General features: G+C 41.8%; 1 protein-coding gene across 1 annotated transcript in view; it reads left to right on the top strand.

The window, feature by feature from the left end:
* Window positions 1-18959, top strand: part of ARGLU1 (arginine and glutamate rich 1) — a 108114-nt gene that overhangs the window by 36302 nt on the left and 52853 nt on the right. Inside the window, exon 3 of the mRNA XM_085622897.1 lies at window positions 2389-2472. Within this exon, the coding sequence (XP_085479023.1) occupies window positions 2389-2472 (84 nt within the window). The remainder of the gene's footprint in view (window positions 1-2388; window positions 2473-18959) is intronic.

Genomic DNA, 18959 nt, shown 5'->3' with positions numbered 1-18959 from the left:
CTGTATTATTTAGATGATGTAGTGTATCACATCTAATTCAGATTTTTTTTTTGATTATTTTTTTTTTTTTTTTTTTACTTTTACAAATCTGTTGCTGTGAACCTTATTTCCAGCTTGTATTAACAAATGGAGCTCACAAGCACTATCTTAAAATACATTTACTGTTAATCGATAATAGAAATGGCCCACATACATATTTCAGAAGTGTTTGAAACTTTTGCCATGGCTGTGGGAAATATACAGTCCTATCTGTTTTTCTTCTACAGACTGACTGACTGACATATATTGCTTTAAATTCAGATTAGAGAATTATTTTCACCCAGATACATAGCATGGCCCCTAAACTACAGTGTCTGCTTTTGGCCTCCAGGTCCGATAAATGTAGCTAACTAGGAAGCATATTATGTAATCTCATCCTTTAATACACCGCTGCTTATACATTATTGATCTTTTGAAAAACTATTTCTAAATCATTGTAATGAGTGGGCATATTCGCCACCCTCTCCTTACCGTTTTGTCATCTATTTGTAGCCTTTACTCAGCCTCTATTGAAGTATACAGAGGGAGCACATATTCCAAAGTCCTGGTGAAGGGTGACATGCCCAAACCGTTGTCTAAAATGAGGCGAGTTTTATTGAAACCTAGAATTTTTAGTGCACTTAAGCCTTTTCATGCCTTGTGGCCATTTCAGCACATGCTGCCTCTCCTCTTCTCTATCTATACAGTCTTCATTTTGTCATCCACTGTTCAACTACTAGTGTTTACTATTTAGCAACCTGTTGTATTGAATTTGTCAAGTGATGGTATGGGTGTTTCTTTTTTATTTTAGTAAACTGAAAACATGAGGAATGTCTTTCTATGACAGTAATTTGCTACTAAAGACTTCAAGTAATCATATTACTAATGGCTCCAGGATCTTAAAATGAAGGGTTTATTCTTTCCTTGCCTTTCCTTGTACTCTTCATTTTACACGGGCATTCTGAGATGGTGATTCTGATGCACATTTTTTTGGTAATTTCACTGTAGAATGATTTGTTGGTAATTACTTTTGTATTCCACTCCGACATCCTGAAATGTAGATGTATTTCAAGGATGGCCAGCAGAAGTGTGCTAGATACTTAATATCACTTGTCTACTGATCGTATTCAATTTGCAATAATCTACACTTCGGGGGAACATTTTGTCTTAAAATGCTTTACTATGGCTTATCTGCAATTTAATTTTGCTTCGCAGAATGCAGTTAAGCCTTTATCCCAGTGATTTTTAGTTTGTTTCCTTTAAATATTTCAACCATTAGTACCTGTATGGTCCTGGAGTAAAGGGTGCAAGTCAGTAGCTAGTTACTAATCATGGTCTGATGTTTTTCTTCTCATAGTTGTTTTGTTACCTATTAACATTTTTTTTCACACAGAATATCCTCTGGTCATAGAACCACCATTGTAAATTATTTGGCTGTATGTGACATACCCTGAAATACAACCACATGCACTTCATCTGACTTTTTCCAAATTTCCAATTCTCTTCACTAGTATCATGTAATGTAACTGGAATCCAAGTTTCCAAGCCATTCATCTGTTTGCTATAGTCTTTTTGCACCTCACGTGACAGTTAATTCTGTCTTAAATTTCTCGCCAACTGGTGACCGTATTGAGAGCTAATTTTTGGAGGTTGCAACAAAAGCCCACCGCTCCATGAAGTATGGATTACCCTCTGTATTTTTCACTAACAGTAAATGTACTTTTCTTATTAATTGTTTGCCTTAGGATTGATTTACATATTTTTGTTCCTTCTTACCATAAACATCTGCATTCCTCAGCTCAGCCTCCCTTGTATGTTGTTTCATGTAAATGGTTGAGCTGCTGATGGCAGGTGTTGCCAAGCTAACAGTACAAATCATTTTAAAGAGGAAGCTGGTGCGTATCGCAGCTGAGGAGCACACTCTGCAGGACACTGGACAAGACAGTAAATATCCAACTTTTAATGCTGATTAAAGGAGTATAGGTAAAGAAGTAACGTAGGTATACGTGCGTAATTGGTGAGACTTACTATTCACTTTATTTATATAATTTATATATATTTTTAATTTGGTAAATAATTTCCATTTATGTAGTTGTCCTTGTTGATTTGTGTGATATTAAAGTATTGGTAATAATTTCCAGGCTTCTGATTAGGGAGGGTTTAGTTGGATGCTGTTTGGTCTGGGTGGGTTGATTTAAATCTAGTGCAACATGCCACTTCAGTGGCAGCACTGCTTACTTTTGAGAGAGAAGGCAGTCTGAAGGGCTACCCTTCAAGTCATTGCACAGAAAGGACTTTGAAGAAAGAAAGGACAAGGAGCCCCACATATTGCTTTTCTTCCCTTAATACTTTTCCGTATCCCCCCTTTAGGAGGAAGAACGCGCTAAGCGTGAGGAACTGGAGCGAATATTGGAAGAGAATAATCGTAAAATTGCTGATGCACAAGCTAAATTGGTATGTACACGTACAATATTTCTGATGCCATTTTCAAAATATAGTACTTTAGCTTTTGTACAGCTGGTAAACGTGGATTTATTTAGTGTTGTGTTTTGCACTTTTAAATGTACCACTACTAAGAATTCTGTGTAATCTCCATTTTATTATTGCTATGTGTGGACAAAATCATTGTAGTTAAAATGCATTCTAGCATCCCGAAAATCTTACTCCAAGGCTCCTCAACCGGGCCAAACGTAATTAATTCAGTTGCATTATCTTCATTCAAACGATTGCTCAGCAGTCTTTATTCCCAGTCCGTTTGTATTTAGAAGGCATGGTGTTTTCCATTACTTTTTGAGATTTTTTTTTTTAGAAACATCTAACCATGGCATTCAACAGGTCAATTATCTTGTTTAAGAAGCTTCGCACATTGTTGGTGCTAATCTGTAAAAGAAAAGGTTGGCAAAGAGAAGTATAGAACACAAGATCTGCTTCTGGTGTCTTCTACATCCTGTAGAGGTGTGGTTTTATTTGTTTGGATCTTCTGAGTATGTGGAGATGCCATTACCTCTCTCTTTAAGCAACAAGCTTGTTCAACCCCACCCCTATCTTTAGGCTGACCTTCCAACTATTCATTCTCTAAAGAAGACTATGCATGAGTTCTGATCTCCCTAATCCAGTCTTCAGTGGGAGAGCAGAAGTTTTAAGGCAATGTGTATGATTTTTCCACCAGAATTGTACATTGTCTTAATCTGATTAGAGTTAAGTTTACCAATTTTTTACTTGTCCTGTTAATATTTCAGATAACCTGGTACTTTCTTGCTCACTCGAGACTATTCCATACATTTTTTACAGTAGCTGGCTGATGAATGTGCTTCACACAGATTCTTCTAAACTTTTCTTTTTTTATCAAAACTACATTCTTATAAATATTCTTTTTGTATCAGATCAAAACAAAGACGGCGTCTCCGCACATGAAGTTCCCCAGCACAATTCAACATCTGTTTCGATACATCACAAATGATTCCAATATAAAGCAATGCCCTTCTCTAGAAAGCACTGACTTCCTTTTCTCTGATATACAACTCGGGTGGTTTGAGCAGTCAGGAGGGTTTATCACTGTTATCTGGGGCGTCTGCACTGGTGGGTTAAGAAAATTCTCCAATAGGGTTTCGGCCATTGAGTGCCAGTCTTGAGTGTCCATATGGTCCCAGTTGTCTGTTCACACCATGATGAGCCAACAACTATTCCATGGCATCCCCAAACCACCTTTCTATAGAAGGACCACTAGGTTGTTACCACTGAATTCAGATTGTGTTTTCCAGCAGCAACACGAATGATGCGAACTGGTACAGTATTTTTCCATTTTTGAAAAGCAGGTAGCAGGTCCAGTAAACAGTGTTTTGAAAAGAAAAAAAAGCACTAACTCCTTTGTATGCTTATTCTCTTCCCCTACCCTAAGAAGAATATTTATGCACTACCAGGTGACGTTTTTCACTGGGGGGTGATTCTTCAACAAGTTTTAGAGCTACAACTCCAGGTTCACCCTTCTATTTAGAGTAGATGTACTTTTTTTGTCATTCCGTGTATATTCCCAGGAGCTTCAACAGTTGTTGCTTTTCCAGTAGTATTCACAAGTGTTAGTATTTATTACTGTTACACAACATTTATGAATCAGTACTTAACAAAAGAGCAAAGAATAAATGTTTTGCTTCACTTGGAAGATGCTTTTGGAGTTATCTCTCCTCCAGATTTACTACTGCTCTCTACCAGAAAATGATCCGGCCTGGTAAAAGTTTGTGAATGCCCAAAAACTTGATAGTTTGTCTATTTTAATTTATTTTGCAAAGCATCTGCGCCTTGAAACTCAACCTGTTTGCTTCTAGAACATATTTTTCACCAGTTTGTGGCACTTGTATATTGGGTCCTACTTTGAACTTGAATGCACAAATGGCTTTGTCAGTTTAGACCAAAGTACTAGGCATTTTAACAGAAACCTCTAACGTCCTGGCAGTTTCAGCCTTGTAGTTTACATATTGGCTGCATTTGCACCTCTTAAATATTAAATCCATTTGGTCTTAAATGTGAACCCTTTTCAATGTATTGCATTGAAAGAAGCTGGCTTGTAGTAGTAGCCATCCTATTTAAAAGACGAACTTTGTTGATTCGCATTTTTGAATGACTACAAAAAGAATTTGCTTTGGAATACAGTCAAGCCAGGAATTTAAGGATTGTAGGACATGCCACTGCATGAACTCACCTATTTTTCAGGAAAATCCCTGCCTGAAGGTTTGGGAGCGTTTTATACTTTACTGCTTATGGCTTTGTGCATTTGCAGAGGCAGTCTGCCTTAGAGCATGGTCCTCCTAGACAGACTATTTAGGAAGAGGTGCAACATAATTGCTAGCATCAAATGACTTTTGTAGGCAAACCTGAAATGTGGGCTGGTAAGTCTGACGGGGCTAGAATGATGTAGAGTTTTTGCCTCAAGAAAATCTTTTTATGAACAAACCAGCTAGGCAGTTAACATTCCCGAACACTGGTTTCTTTGCAAAACTCTAGAAGCGCCTTCTGAACCTGAAGGCATTAATCTAAAATGTCTACTCCAACTGTGCTGTTGAATACAATAAGACATGATCTGTAGCTATGTTGTCATGTGTGTATATATAGGCGATCAATGTGAACATTTTATCATGAAGCCTAAATTCAACTACAACTGACTGCGGAACCACTAAGCATTGGGTTAGACTTGAAGAGGATACGTACCTATGCAGAGCCTCGCAGTTCAGTCTCACACCTTACTGGTAATCTAGGTGAATGGCCCCTGGATTTCCTGATGAACAGTCGCTGTTAGCTGGGTTTGGAGGCCTTATGTGCAATCTCTTGTCTAAACTGAAACAATATGCTACTAAATCAAACCGAGCAGTTCAGATTTCCAGACGGTTAACATGTGAAACAACTTCTACCAGGTGAAGGAGAAGTCATGGGCTGCATGTGGGTTTTTATTTTTTCTCTCTAAGCCTTGATACAGTGTTTAGGCATTTACTGAGAAAGCAGTATATGGTCAAGCAGTGCATTGCCAATTATAGGTCAGAATGGCTATGGATGCTGTGTGTCTGGTATAGAACTCCTTCCTAAAGGGAAGCAGAGATTGCCTTGCCAGCTACCCACCCACAAAGATCTGCTCATCACAAGCCTGGCTGCTCCAGTCTCACCAGCTTAAAGGGTCTGCATCGGGTGGGGACCTTTAAAAGGCAATAGAGGCCTTTAGACAAGGGCGATAACAGGTCCCTTAGCAACAACATTGAGGCGGCGGAGAGGGGAATCCACATCATAGGCGTGGGACGCGGGAAGGTGGAAACGAAACACACTGTGACCACCCAAGAATTTTACTATCATCAGCAGTTCATCAACCATATACTCTCCGTCATTACTCAGTTCAGCAAAGTCGGCACCACCATAGTAATTCAAGTGGCTTAACTGGTAGTGGGCTGGAGGAACATTGAAAGCAGCAGGAAGTGTTAACATATCAAGTTCTACCCATCCACCTTCCCAATTGGTTAAGTACTACTGACCCAAAAATGTATGTTAAAGTGCCTTCCACGTAATAATCTATCATGGTGTCATACCCCTTCTATGCATGTAGTAACTCCTCTGTACGACTTAATCCTAATTTAAATTTCCCTAATGTGTACTGCACTGGAGCAGGTTAATTAGAGCTGTTACATGGAGTACTCACTGAGTCTTTTTTTCCACTCAGTGCACCAGTCCCATCAACAACATTGAAACTTCTGGACTTTTTGAGGAACCAGTCCTTTTGCCAAAAACCCCTGAACACTCTTTATAGCAAAGGTGTTTCAGGGTGTGCCAAAAACAGGCATCATGAGTAACAATATTACTCTTCTTCCTCCTCCCCACCCAGCAACAAAACCGCTTTAAATTGACCTCATTCAAAGAAATTGTGTCCAGCGGGGGACACATTTCTTATTCTGCCTACTGCCCTCAAACCCCACACCTGCCTTCTTTGTTTTCTGGACCTTGAATCATTCCTTTACATGGTAAAGTTCATGATTTGTCCTTGTTATTCTGGCTTTGGATTACAAGGATTGGATGTTGTACTTAGAGATGCAAGACACCTATTTTCATGTCCCAATCCTGCAGTCACAGGCGCATCTAATATGTCTCAAGTTTCACTCACTCCCAGTTCACTGTACTCTCCTTTGGCCATACATCAGGCACTCTGGTACTCTCAAAGATCATGTCATTAGTTGTGGGTCAGGTCTATTCATGTAACTGGCTATTGCAGGCAGGTTCTAGAGCTTTTTTTGTGACAGTACCCCACGACCAACCTCCAGCTATCCTATCATCTGTCTCCTTTGGAGTGCTCATGTACACTATTGCTCTGTAAAAAATCTTTTCCTGTGCACAAAAAGTCAAACGTTAAATTCTCCACAGCGCAAAAGTGTCACCCTTTAATTGTATTCTTAGTTTTTGAAGAGGACACCATTTGAGACCATTCAGAGCTGTTCTGTGAAGCTTTTTACTTTGAAGACCGCTTTGTCACCATCACCGCTATGCGGGAGACAAGTGTGCTGTAAGCCCTTTCTGTCCATCTGTCGTTGACATTTTTCTTTCCCGGCATACACCTTTTTTGGCTAAACTGATGTTAGAATGTCATGAAAGGTATTCCAAAATGCTGCCAGTATTTTACCCCCCTCCATGTCTTAGAGGTGAAAGAGCAGCTTTATTGGTTGACCCTCTGCAGCTGTCTGCTTGTAAGCCAGTAGAACTATGGAAAACCACATGAAATACCAGTTATTGAGGTTTTGGCGTGTCCAGAGGAACATTTACTGCTGGATAATAACTTGCATCAAATTGCTTTATGCCTTGGCCAAGAAGGAGCCACCCAGAGTAAAGCAGCTTCTTCTGCATTTACTGTGTTGTTTTGACCTCTGCAGAGATGTTACATCCGCCTCAATCCACACCTTCGTGAGGCACTAATGTCTTCTCAGTTCCTTAAGAAATTTCATTTCACCAGGTCCAAGTTGCAAGAATTTTTGGCTAAATAATCTTCTCAGACTCCCACCGCTTTCTGTGTATCTGCCTGGTGAGGAATCTAGTGTAGAATTATTGATCAAAAGAATAATCTATTTAGCCTTAGTAATAATCATTCTGATGGTTACTGCCTACATGCAGATTTCTCACCTTCTGCCACCACCCTGGTCGAGGAGTTTTCTTGGGGTACTGCTAACTCCTTCTCAGGTTAGTTTTGTATACTCTGCCATTTGTCATTGTTACATTGGTCTATGTTCTGCCTCTGAGGGTGTGGAAAAAATGACTGGAACTTATGACTGGACGGAGGGTGGTTCCGTGTGACTCCCAAGTCCGAGACATCTGAGGAAAGTACTATATAAGCAGCCATAGCTGTATGGCACCTCCTAGCTGCTCTGGAAAATATGGTAACGTTTCTAGATCCAGTGTGGTGTTTGGAGGGGAGTTGGGGTAGTTTATCCACCAGGAGCATCGTTAGTTATGATAAGTAGCTTAGTTTAAAAAAAAAAAAATTATCTGGCATCATAAGTTAGCAAGCAACCCTTTCCTATTCACTGATAGGTGTTACCGGCCTTCCACCAAGTTCCAAACTTGTATAGTTCATGGAAAAATGGTGTAGTCTTAGATTATTTTCTATTTCAGTAGAACTTACATATTTGTACATTTTGGCTGGAATCATTAAAAAGTGTTGCATTATGGAGCCTGATAAGCACAGTGCATGTAAAAACCCTATAGAATGACATCTTTAGTTGAGTGGCCTGATGGTAAATGTCTTAGGTGGTGCCCCCACAGTCAGACATGGTAGTGGAGCCATATATGCGTGCTGAGCATTACACTTTAACAGCTTGTCACTTTTAGGCCACTTTTAATCCAAGTTTCCACAGAGTTCCATTTTTGGCCCTTAAGTTTTCCTTCTCTTCACCCTAATAATTAATATAACTGATCGCTCTAATGCATCTTCCACTTTTAGTTTCAGTAATGTGGAAGCGATGTCATCTATGCTTATAGGGTACATACATGCTAGTGTTATTTCACAATCCTGTTTTCAAGTACGCCAACTCTGTTAGAGATTTTCCACATATCGGTCATCCGTGACAATATGAGTCCTGCACTGCCATCAAAGTTGGCTCTTGTGGATGTTTTATGTGTGATCTTCACTAAAACAAATGCACCTTTGAGCAGTCCTGCTTATGTGCCAGGTCCCATGCAAAATCATGATCTTTAAAATTCAATTTTCAAATGTAAAAATACAGAACAGCCCATCTATAGACCGTAGTTGCTGAATTTGATTTTTAAAAATGTGCCTATTCAGGATTTGCTTTAGGACAATATTACTGAGTATTTTTAAAAAGAAAACAGAAGATGAGGAAAATAAAGGCTGATGCGGTGAACATAAATTTGACGTTTTGCCTTTTTAATTTTTTTCATATTTACTGGATATCTTTCAAAGGCAGGTGTGTTAAGATAGTTGATATCTGTTTATATTAGCTATGAATGATTCATGTTTTTTTGTCAAGAGGGAGCTTCTATACTGTTGCAGAGAAAATACATAAAAGGACTCGCATGCTTTCAAGACTTGCACATTGTAGAAGAGTGAATTTTGCCACCAAACATCCAGGGACGCCCCTAAGAAAGAGTGAGCATCGTAGTACGAGGCAGAGCTGAACATGCTAAAAGAATGAAAGAGATTAAAGGCAGAGTTGTTGTAGGCAGGAAAGGCGGCTTACTCCACACCTCAGTCCTGTCTTCACTTTGTGGTAATTGGCTTCAAGCAAATATGCGATGTCACCCTTCCCACCATTATAGACTGCATTGGTATCTATGATGTTATCAACCACAAGGCGGAACTCGCTGTCCGCATTATAACCTGCGTCGGTGTCAGAGTACCAGGCACTCAAAGCATCTATTTCCACCATTACCCAGTGATAACTGAGGCAGGGAGTTCAGGTAGCATCTCCATGGAGTCTTCGGTAGTTCAGTCCTTGAGTCAGCATGTGGGCATCAGAGGTCAGTTGGTAGGGCTTGCTCTTCCTTAGAGACAACCTTACTCAAACAGGAAGCATCCTTCCAGAAAAGAGATGCCTCCAAAGAACAAATCTACTTCCTCATCTATTACTTCATGATGGAGGTACACATCTTTTACGTAGACAGATAAACTATAATCTTGTACTGTCATCAGCAGGCTCAGAGCCTAACGTTTTCTATTAATACTACATCTTCCATAGGGCTCTCGTGAGTTGAATTTAAGTTCAGCATCTTGATGGGTGCCTGTCGAACACCCAGCTTCCATTTTTTCTCTTTTAAAAAATAAATAAAAAATTAAAGACAGCAGTCGCAAGTTCTGTCAGTGCTTCTTGTCCTGTTTATTCTGGATCTACTCACAGTGGATGTGTTGAAGTGTTTGATTACCACTACATAAATCTTTCCCAAGCAGGATCCCACATTTTTTAGAGCAGGTCCTCAGACAGATTGGTGACTATTAAAAGAAAAAGTCAATTTACTGCTCCATTTGACCGGTCTACCAACTTAAAATGAAAACCAAGATCTACAGGTGATGGCACAGAGGTCAGTCTGTAGCAACAGCCATAAAAATTGCTCTCCATGCCTCTATTAGGCCATTATGAGAACCAATTGAAAAATGTACTCTGAATCTGTGTGAATACACTAGTAGTTGACCAAACAATTAGTGCTTCGGTTGATATTTCGGATTTGGTAGTCAACTAATTCTTCCATGGTACCCTTAAACCATGCCTCTGGCTTACAGGAATAATAAAGCCTGCAGCACAAAGATAGTCAGTTTCCTCTCCTCTGTTTGAGTTCTTTTCAGACCTCACACTGGTGAATCAAAATGTTACCTGAAACATTAATAAATAGTTGAGCCAACAAAGTGAGAGGTTTCCTAACCCTCATTCATTACAGGTATAAGCACCTTAAGACCCTCACTTGTGAGTAGCCGAGCTTTACAAACCCTGATTGATTAAAGAATAGAATGGATCTTCACCGTTGAAGTGTTAAAGTCCATCTGTTGAATACCAACACCCACAATAGAAACAACTTTGCCATCGGTCAAGACCATTCAGCAGAAGAGATGGACTGCAACTTCTTGCTTCAACCAGACAGTTGTTCTTTCACTTACCTTTGTTTGTATACTTTTCCAATGAGTGGGGATCTATCAGAACACAGATGAATGCTTTATATGTGCCAAATTATTATGGCCTACTGTTTAAAACGCATCCACCCACAGTAACCCCAGAGAATCTGCCTATATTGTCAAGTTCTTTTCAAGCAGAGACCTACATCCTCTGCAAAAGCAGGCAATGGAATCTAAATTTGTTTGCAATACTCCCAAACCAGTTTATCATTCGCGATTTTAAAATGGCAAAATAAATGGATAAAAAAAATGTTATGGATATTGCCACTATACCAAATCTCCCTTCAAGTGAATTGAGGATTGAACAAGATACCACACATCAAGCACAAAAACAGTTTGTGGCAACAAAATTCCAGTATTAGTACAGAGTACCATATTTTGCTGATATGCACCCCAAGAAGCATTTCAGAATTTATGGCGGCAGTAGCAACACGGCTAAGAAAAGTCTTAATCTACCTATACTCTAGAGGACTGGCTAATAAAGCTCAATCTTTGCAGAAAGCGAGCAAGTTCAAGATTTTCAGGCAACCGTTTCAAGTTACGAATCAAAAACCCCAGAATCACCCATTACATTGGACCCAACACAGTGAAGATTTTCCTTTGTAAGGGGCTGTCACTTGTCCCATAGAACTATGAACTTCAAGGGAGTTTGACCATAGCTACTCGTTAAATTGTTTTTTCTTTTGGGTATTATGAGATCTCCAGCTGCACATTTTGCCTCACAATTACACTTCTTCTGCAGTGCATAGAGCATCCTTGATGGCACAACAGAGGCAACTTGCAGGACAAACTCACTTTGTGCTAGGTATCTTTGCAAACGCTACTTTAGTAGTACCTTCCAAAGACTCACTTAATTTGAGTACCATCCTTTCTGGAATTGCCTTCATAGTCATTGTGACAAGCTCCTCTTGTGGTATGGGCAGCTCGTTTAGATTCTCTGTCCAAGGCACGTGGACTATGAAGGACTTTCGGTACCACAGAATCTGGAGCGCATGGTAGGTTCTCTAATTATGAAGCCTAAAAAAAAAAAAATATGGTCTCGTGCCTAGCGTTGCACTGCGCCGCAGTGCTCGCGCAGCGTGAGACCTGTAGTAGGTGAAAAACGGGGTTTTGAAGCTGCCCTAGGAATCGCACACGCTCGTGCGTGTGCATTTCCTTTTGTGGGCTGCTATTGGCCTTTGCCTGCGTCTTTTTCTCAAAGACTGCACGCAACTGGCCAAAGGCGGGCGCACAGTAAGCACATTTCTGCACCAAAGCAAACCTGGGCATTCCTTTCCCATTTTAAGGCAAAGTAAAACCCACCACAGATTCTTTCGGTCGCGAGCGAAAAGCAAGTTTGCGCCAGACTAATCAGGCGAGACACACGAGCAGCGAGGAGAGGGCCACTGACAGCCTGTTTCCATGAGGTCACCCTGGACTGTACTATAAACTTTGGGGCTGTCTTTATAGACTCAAAGTCGTATTTCTATCCTAAATCCATTCCCTAGGGGCCCAAAAGCTGTTGGGACTGGCCAGCCTCGGTCAGTCCGCAAATTGTGCTGAAGAGAGGGAGTGCTAGATCGTGCAAGGTCTCACACAGAATAGAGGAAAGGGGCAGCGGAATGGTGGCCGATCACATGCGGAGATTGCAGTCTTTGACACCACAAGATCATTCTTGGTCAGAGAGGATAAAAGCCCGGGTCACGTAATAACTATTCAGCAGTGTCCTAGTTGCATCATCCCAGCAGCGAGCTATCTTATTGAGACTTGGTACACGGGTACTTGTGCTCCCCTATTTTTTTTCTACACACTTTCATAGGTAAGAGGGTACAGTGACATAAAGAAATATGCCCAGGATCACAGAATTGTGTGAAAGAGGTGCATGTGTCTAGTATTTGCAAAGCTAATAAGGTGCCTGCCCATAATAAACCCAGCGTGTTGCGTTGAACAGCAGCCGATGCCCGTCTAGTCAGAATGGACCAATGAGGGGAGTGGGTGTGCAGTAAAAGGTGATGAGTCCTTTGCAGCTTCAACAGCTGATATTTAAACCCCTTTGTAGGTGGTTATCAAACCTGTCCCGCGCTCTCAAATTTCCCAGGTCCATGCACGAGTACTACATCCAGACCAGGGTGTTTCTTTGCGTCTGGGTCATTCAATGCTGCTTTTTCTTATACTTTCGATTTATTGCATTTTAACCTCTTACACAGGCCTATTAGCTTTTCACAAAAACAAAGTGCCGAATTAAGTGTAGGCTTAACATATGACGTCATCGCCTGTTACATTCGCATTCACCTCATACATGCTCCAACACAGTAGGTCGTTGGGTGCCTTCTACTGTGCATTCAGCCGGATGCACTACCTTCAAACTGCTTCAAGTTCATCACACAGTTCTCTCCAAGTACCCACATCCTCAACCAATCGAGGGCCTGTTTGTACCATTTCAAGTCCTAACTTTCTAATGAGATTAGTTAGATGCCTCCGAGAATGCAAATCGAAAGCTGCACCAGACGAGTCACTCGCCCTCGGAAGTGGAGAACTTCCGAGCTCTGCGTGGTTCCATTCCTGCTTGAGTAAATTAACCAGTTATGCTTCTTCCTTTTGTTTTCTGTTTTGAAGTTCTGCAATCATTGTGGAAAGAAAAGGAAACTACAACAATATTTATGCAAAAAAAAGCAGACCCAGGGCAGCGGAGCGTGTGTGTCTGTTGTGTCTGTCTGTCAGGTTTTCACCCCTGTGTATGGCAAGTGTTGGAAAATCATACTTGTCGACTCACTTGGAGTGACTCCCTCGGCGAGGCCTGGCTTTCTAGCCTACCTCACTCTGCATTATGACCATGGCCACTGGAATTATGCGGCAGGGGAGGGCATTATTATGCTGCAACACGGACTAAATTATGTAACCAGAAAAGGCAAAATAATGCACCTCATTAGTACCAATTAAAAACCCAAATATAGTAAAAAGCAACAGAAAGGCAACAAATCAACCTTTTGCCAAGTGTCTAACTACATGGCAATCTACATATTATGTAGCAGATGGATAATGTGGCAAATGCGGCAAATCCAAAATTCCGCAAAGCCCGCAGTGGCCTCACAATCGCAAAATTCTAGTGGGCCTAATTATGCGACATGTAGTTTACCCTTCCCAGTTAAATGTACGGGCTGAAGTCCCAGCATGCAAAGTGCAGTTAGCTAAAAAGCTAGGGCTGTCTGGGAGCGTGGGCCATAACATCGGCCTTCGGCTCAGCTGTGACGGTGATAAAGCTTGTAGCAAAAGTTGAGCAAGCCTGTGTTATTGTGCAGGGAATCCGACTTGCACAAAGCCTGGGATTGCAGTTCTTCCTGAAAAACGCAGGTTAAATCTGTCCTGGTTGAGTTTTCCTTTTGGTTGCAGCCGCAGCCTTAGTGAACAGAGGGAGTGGCCTGCCAGCAGCTATGCACGGCATGTAAGGGAGTTCCTCTGTTTGCTTGAAGGGTTGGTTTATTACTGCCCACCCCTTTAACAGTTTCAATGCCTTGTTCTTATTGCTAAAGCACTCCATGTGGAGAGCTTGTGTTTTCCAGCAGCCTCCCCCACGTTCCATGTTACTCTTACTCATCTGCACTTCAGTTGCTGTCTCTTCCATGTGTGTCTTTCCCCGTGCTACTACTCTCTCCCCCCACACGCTACATGTTGCTGTCTTCCTCGTGTGCTTCTTTCTCCCCCGTCTCTGTAAACAAACATAGATATAAATAGTGCAACACACCTCAAAGAAACAGCCAAACCCCTTCTGGTATTACCATACATTCATGCAGTCATAGAGGAAAATGAATCCTCGCCGACCTCGTATGGTATTTTTCATCAGAGGGTGTCGAGGTTAGCAAGAGAAGCTCTCTGACACTAAAAACAAGCATTGGCAGAGCTGATAGGTCTTGGCAAACTGAGAGCTATTGGCGTTGTCAATGTGAATGTCTCTTAGCCATGTTGTATAGCAGAACATATGCTGTTCAGCATGGCTGAAAGTCACTGAAAAAAGTGCTATGATGTGGTCAGCGCCGCCCACGTCTCAGTGCTTTTTTGGGTTTCATAAGGAGTGGAACAGTGAACTCAACACCAGCACTGAAGTGACAGCGCATGTTCGGTCCAGCTGAGACCTAAAACTGAATGAGTCCTAGTGTAAAGTATTGTTTATTTTTTTGCAGTTTTATAAAGCGTGAACTCAACCCAGAGGTACTGGAGTGCTTTCCCTGTGCACCAGTTACATTAGTTTTTGGTAGGCACGCAGCTGAGGTGATTTGCCCAGAATCACACGCTATTGCTCCGACACCGAGACTCGAACCCGGTTTACCAGCCCCAAAGTCGGTAGCTGTGGCTGCTACGCCACATCCTCTCTGCATTGGACTCAACAGGGGAAAGAAGCAACAGGGATGGGGCAGGCGGAAAGGGGAAAGAGGCAACACTTTTGATTAGAACCCACCCATCATAATCAACAAACATTCAGACAATTATATGACCAATGTTTCCGCTGCTTCGCATCAGAACAATAGTAGTACAACTTCTAGGATCCCTCCACACCCAGCTAGCAGCAAACTATATAGGAAGGTGTCCTGAGGTCCTGAACGAATTACAAGCAGGCTTTGGAGACAAATCAAACTTTCTTCTATTCTTAACGCAAAGCGAATGGAATTGTATTAGATTTGCTGCCTTGTAAGTTGTGCGGGGATATTTTGCTGGCACTGGCTCACCGAGGACATTATATAACCTCCTAAAATCTCAGACGAGCAGGTCGGGCGCCCGCCCTGCAGTGCCGGCGTTACTTGTGCGGTTGTGTTCTATGATCCATTCTATTACAAGTATTATCGAATATCTGTGGGCTCTTGTTTATAAGGATAGGAAACGAAACCCCACCTACCCCAGTAAGGAGTACCATAAATAGGTTAGCATCCCCTATCACTTCCTGTAATCCAAAGCTGTCAAAGGCCTGGATCAGGGAGGGTGGACATGTCATAATGACTGAGATGAGAATGAATCTATAACAAGCATTTCCAAAGCAATAGGTCTCGCATTATTAAAGTTTGAGCTATTGGCATTGCTAAATAATGCAACACCAATAGCTCAAACTTTAATAATGCGAGACCTATTGCATTGTAAATGCTTGTATTTTACTGCCTTCAAAAAGATTGTAGATGGTTTTAATTCTGATAATCAAGATCACCACAATGTACTCTCAGCATTGAGTAACGGGGACTAGACCAGAGTCTTGTCTCTTGAACTCTAAACCTCTGAAGGCGACAAATAGCCAGAAACCTTGCAGTCAGTGTTTTTCACCTGTCAGTTGCAGCGGGAATTAGACATTAAGCCTATGCTGCAGCCAGGCCCTGTACCCTCCAGCCTGTGAGCCTTAGTAGGGCATACTGAGCACCTGCCTATGCATCATGCCAGGCCCTGCGTGCGACCCGTGCCAGAATTCCTACACTTAAAAAAAACAAGCTTGTATATTTACCAAACATCTTATTTCTGTGCTCGTAGCTTCCTGTAAATTCACTGGATTGTTGGCAAGGAATCACCAATGTTACTGGCATGTGTACTTGTAGATTCACGTGGTTTGCATACTCCTGTCATTTAGTGTTGGGCTTGGACGTGTACAACCTGTTTTTGTTTGAAGAAGTCTTTCGAGACACGAGGTGCAGTGACTCCTCTGTTAAGTGACAACTGTGCATCGGCATTAACTTCATGGATAAACTGTTTTCTTCCGCCAGCTGAGTCGAACGTGCTTTGCGGGGGCATTGAGTGAACACTGCGTGGCGCTCTTCGCCAGGGCCTCTTGATATATCTGCTCCAGATAGCCCTAGAGCAATCCTTCGATGCGCTACATTTCTTCTCAACCTCGTAGTTTACTGCAGCAGTTTCGCATCAACAGTGTTTCAGATGCCCGCACGGGGCCTCGCCCCTGTCCGGCAACTTGCTGTCCACATTGCCATTCGAAGTACTCGTGGACAGACGAACATGCCATCAGCGACCTTTGTTGGTCACTGCACCACAACGAGGCCTCCTGCTCTGCCTGCCTCGCATTCCGGTCATAAAAAAAGCATTTAGAATTGTCGAGACTGTTGACTCGTTTGGCCTACCATGCAACAGCAACAATGAATACACCTGACATCTTAAAGGGAAGAGGTCAAAGGGGGAGAAGACGTAGGGGCCGGACAGTCAGTAGCCTTCAGGCCATAACATGATTGCATGCTTGATTCTGGAAACCCAGATACACAGCCAGTTGCGGTTCAAGGTCAGAAGACCACATTGAGTAGAGTGCCATACTACACCAAGGCACTTATCCCCCTTCCAGGGGCCGGGCTTCGGGCCCACATTCAGGGACACAGATTTTTGCAGCGTGAATCTTTTCTGGATTTACACGTTGTGCATTGTTCCACCATCCAGTGGTTGGGCCCAGAACATTCTCCATGGATTACTTTGCCCCTTTTTTTTTTTTGTGTGTTGGCGGTCCCCACCATTTAGTATTTGTTCCAGCCTCCTCTGACGGCCTCCCCTGAAGTCCCACTCTTGGTCGCCATCTTCAGATTCCTTTTTTCTGTAGTCGGGTCTGGAAGCATTCTCAAGATCTCCAAACCCCAAGAGGAAGCAAACTGTATTTTCGTCCAAGAAATCAGAAGAAAATAATCGATTTAGCAAAGTAAAAGGGCCATTTTAAACATTTTTAAGTTACAGTGCGTCCCTGTGGCCACCTACGGGGCTGAGATTTGGGGCATTGCAAATTGTTCCTGCATCCAGCAGGAAGAAAATAGATTCTGCAGGGAACTTTTGGGCATCCCAATCTCTACCTCACAATACATTTGCCACAGAGAACTCAATCCTAATTTTATATCGGATTTTATACTCGCCCGTCCTGCCCTTTTTTGACTATCGGTATGGAAGAACCATGCTGCCTCCCTCACTAGAGAGCTTATTAATGACTGCCTTTTATGTGTGAGAAAGGGATGGAAATTCCTTGGCTGAGTGGAGTACATCAAAGCCTGTGTAGTGTTAATAAAGGAAGTATTTTCCAAAATCCAAATATAGCTGACACTGTGCCAAAAAAGGAGCTTAGAGATGCCCTTTAGTTTTTATATAACTCAGAAAGGATTGGCCTGGAATCCAAGAAATCTTCTGTTCTTAGTTACATGTCTATAGAACAGCATTATCATTCTCTAACTATATATCTCACCCTACGCATGAGCTACTGGGAAAGGAGCCTATTACTCTGCCTTAGAGCAGAAACTGTCAGATTTGCATTGTGTTTTCCTCTTGTCTATCATCATAATCTTGATCATGTACCATGCCCTTGTGACGGGGTAAGTGGCCAATCAATTTTACATTTTTTTTGTTTGTAAGTACTACACAAAATATAGTAAGTGGTTTTTAAATCCATTTTTCAAAAAGACAAGACCTATTAGTTTGGATAATGCTTACACATGCTTAGTTTCCCTCGCTGATGAAGAGCTGATCCTTCGCATAAGCACCTTTTTGAGAATTGCCACCAGAGCACGTAAGACTATGCCCGATCCCTGAGTTTTTACCCGATTGACTTACTCTGTGTAATTGCTAGCTGATATGTTTTATTAACAGTAAAATATTTATTACCAATTAGGTTCTTTTTTAATTTGTCATCAAACTTATCAAATAATGCTATAGTTATATTATTACAAATGTTTGATTATCGTGTACTGTCAATCCTCCATTTTGCTATTTATTTTTTATGATGTTGTGCTTTTATGGGTATTAAGTTACCCGAATAAAGTTTATGAACTGAACTGAAAAGGGGTTTTAATGAGCCTCCAACAAATTCCAAGAAAATATTGAAGTAAGTGGAACTTGCATTGAGAGAGAGTGCGCCAACAGGGGGCTCCCTGCTGGGTGTGAAATGAAGAGACCATTCCGCTTCTGCCCAGAGGGGCACCTATCAAGTGCGCAGTCTTTGTCTACCAATCGATCACAAGTTGCATCCTGCAAGGCCTGCACGAAGTTCAAACCAAAACTCGAGAGCAGCAGAGGCATGTACATCACATAATGCACGGGCAGAAAGAAACAACATCACTGAGATGTTTGGCTGTTCAGTGAGGAAGAAGATAATGCCGCGGAAGAGGGCTGTGACACCGAAGGGTAATCCTCATGAGACCAAAGGAGAAATCCGTACAGATAACTCCGAAATAGATGGTAGTGGTCAAGTCGAAGTTTCGGACTCCAGACCACACAAGTTTGCCTCGATGCTGAAAATCTCACTGACAGAAGGGAAGTGGAGGCAAAAAGAACCCCTTGGTTCCCATACAAAGTATACCACATGTGGGAAAGCCTC

The sequence above is a fragment of the Triturus cristatus genome, chromosome 8, assembly GCF_964204655.1.
Source record: "Triturus cristatus chromosome 8, aTriCri1.1, whole genome shotgun sequence".
Taxonomy (NCBI): Eukaryota; Metazoa; Chordata; class Amphibia; order Caudata; family Salamandridae; genus Triturus; species Triturus cristatus.
Note: the sequence above shows the minus strand (reverse complement) of the source record. Positions and strands in the feature narration are given on the sequence as shown.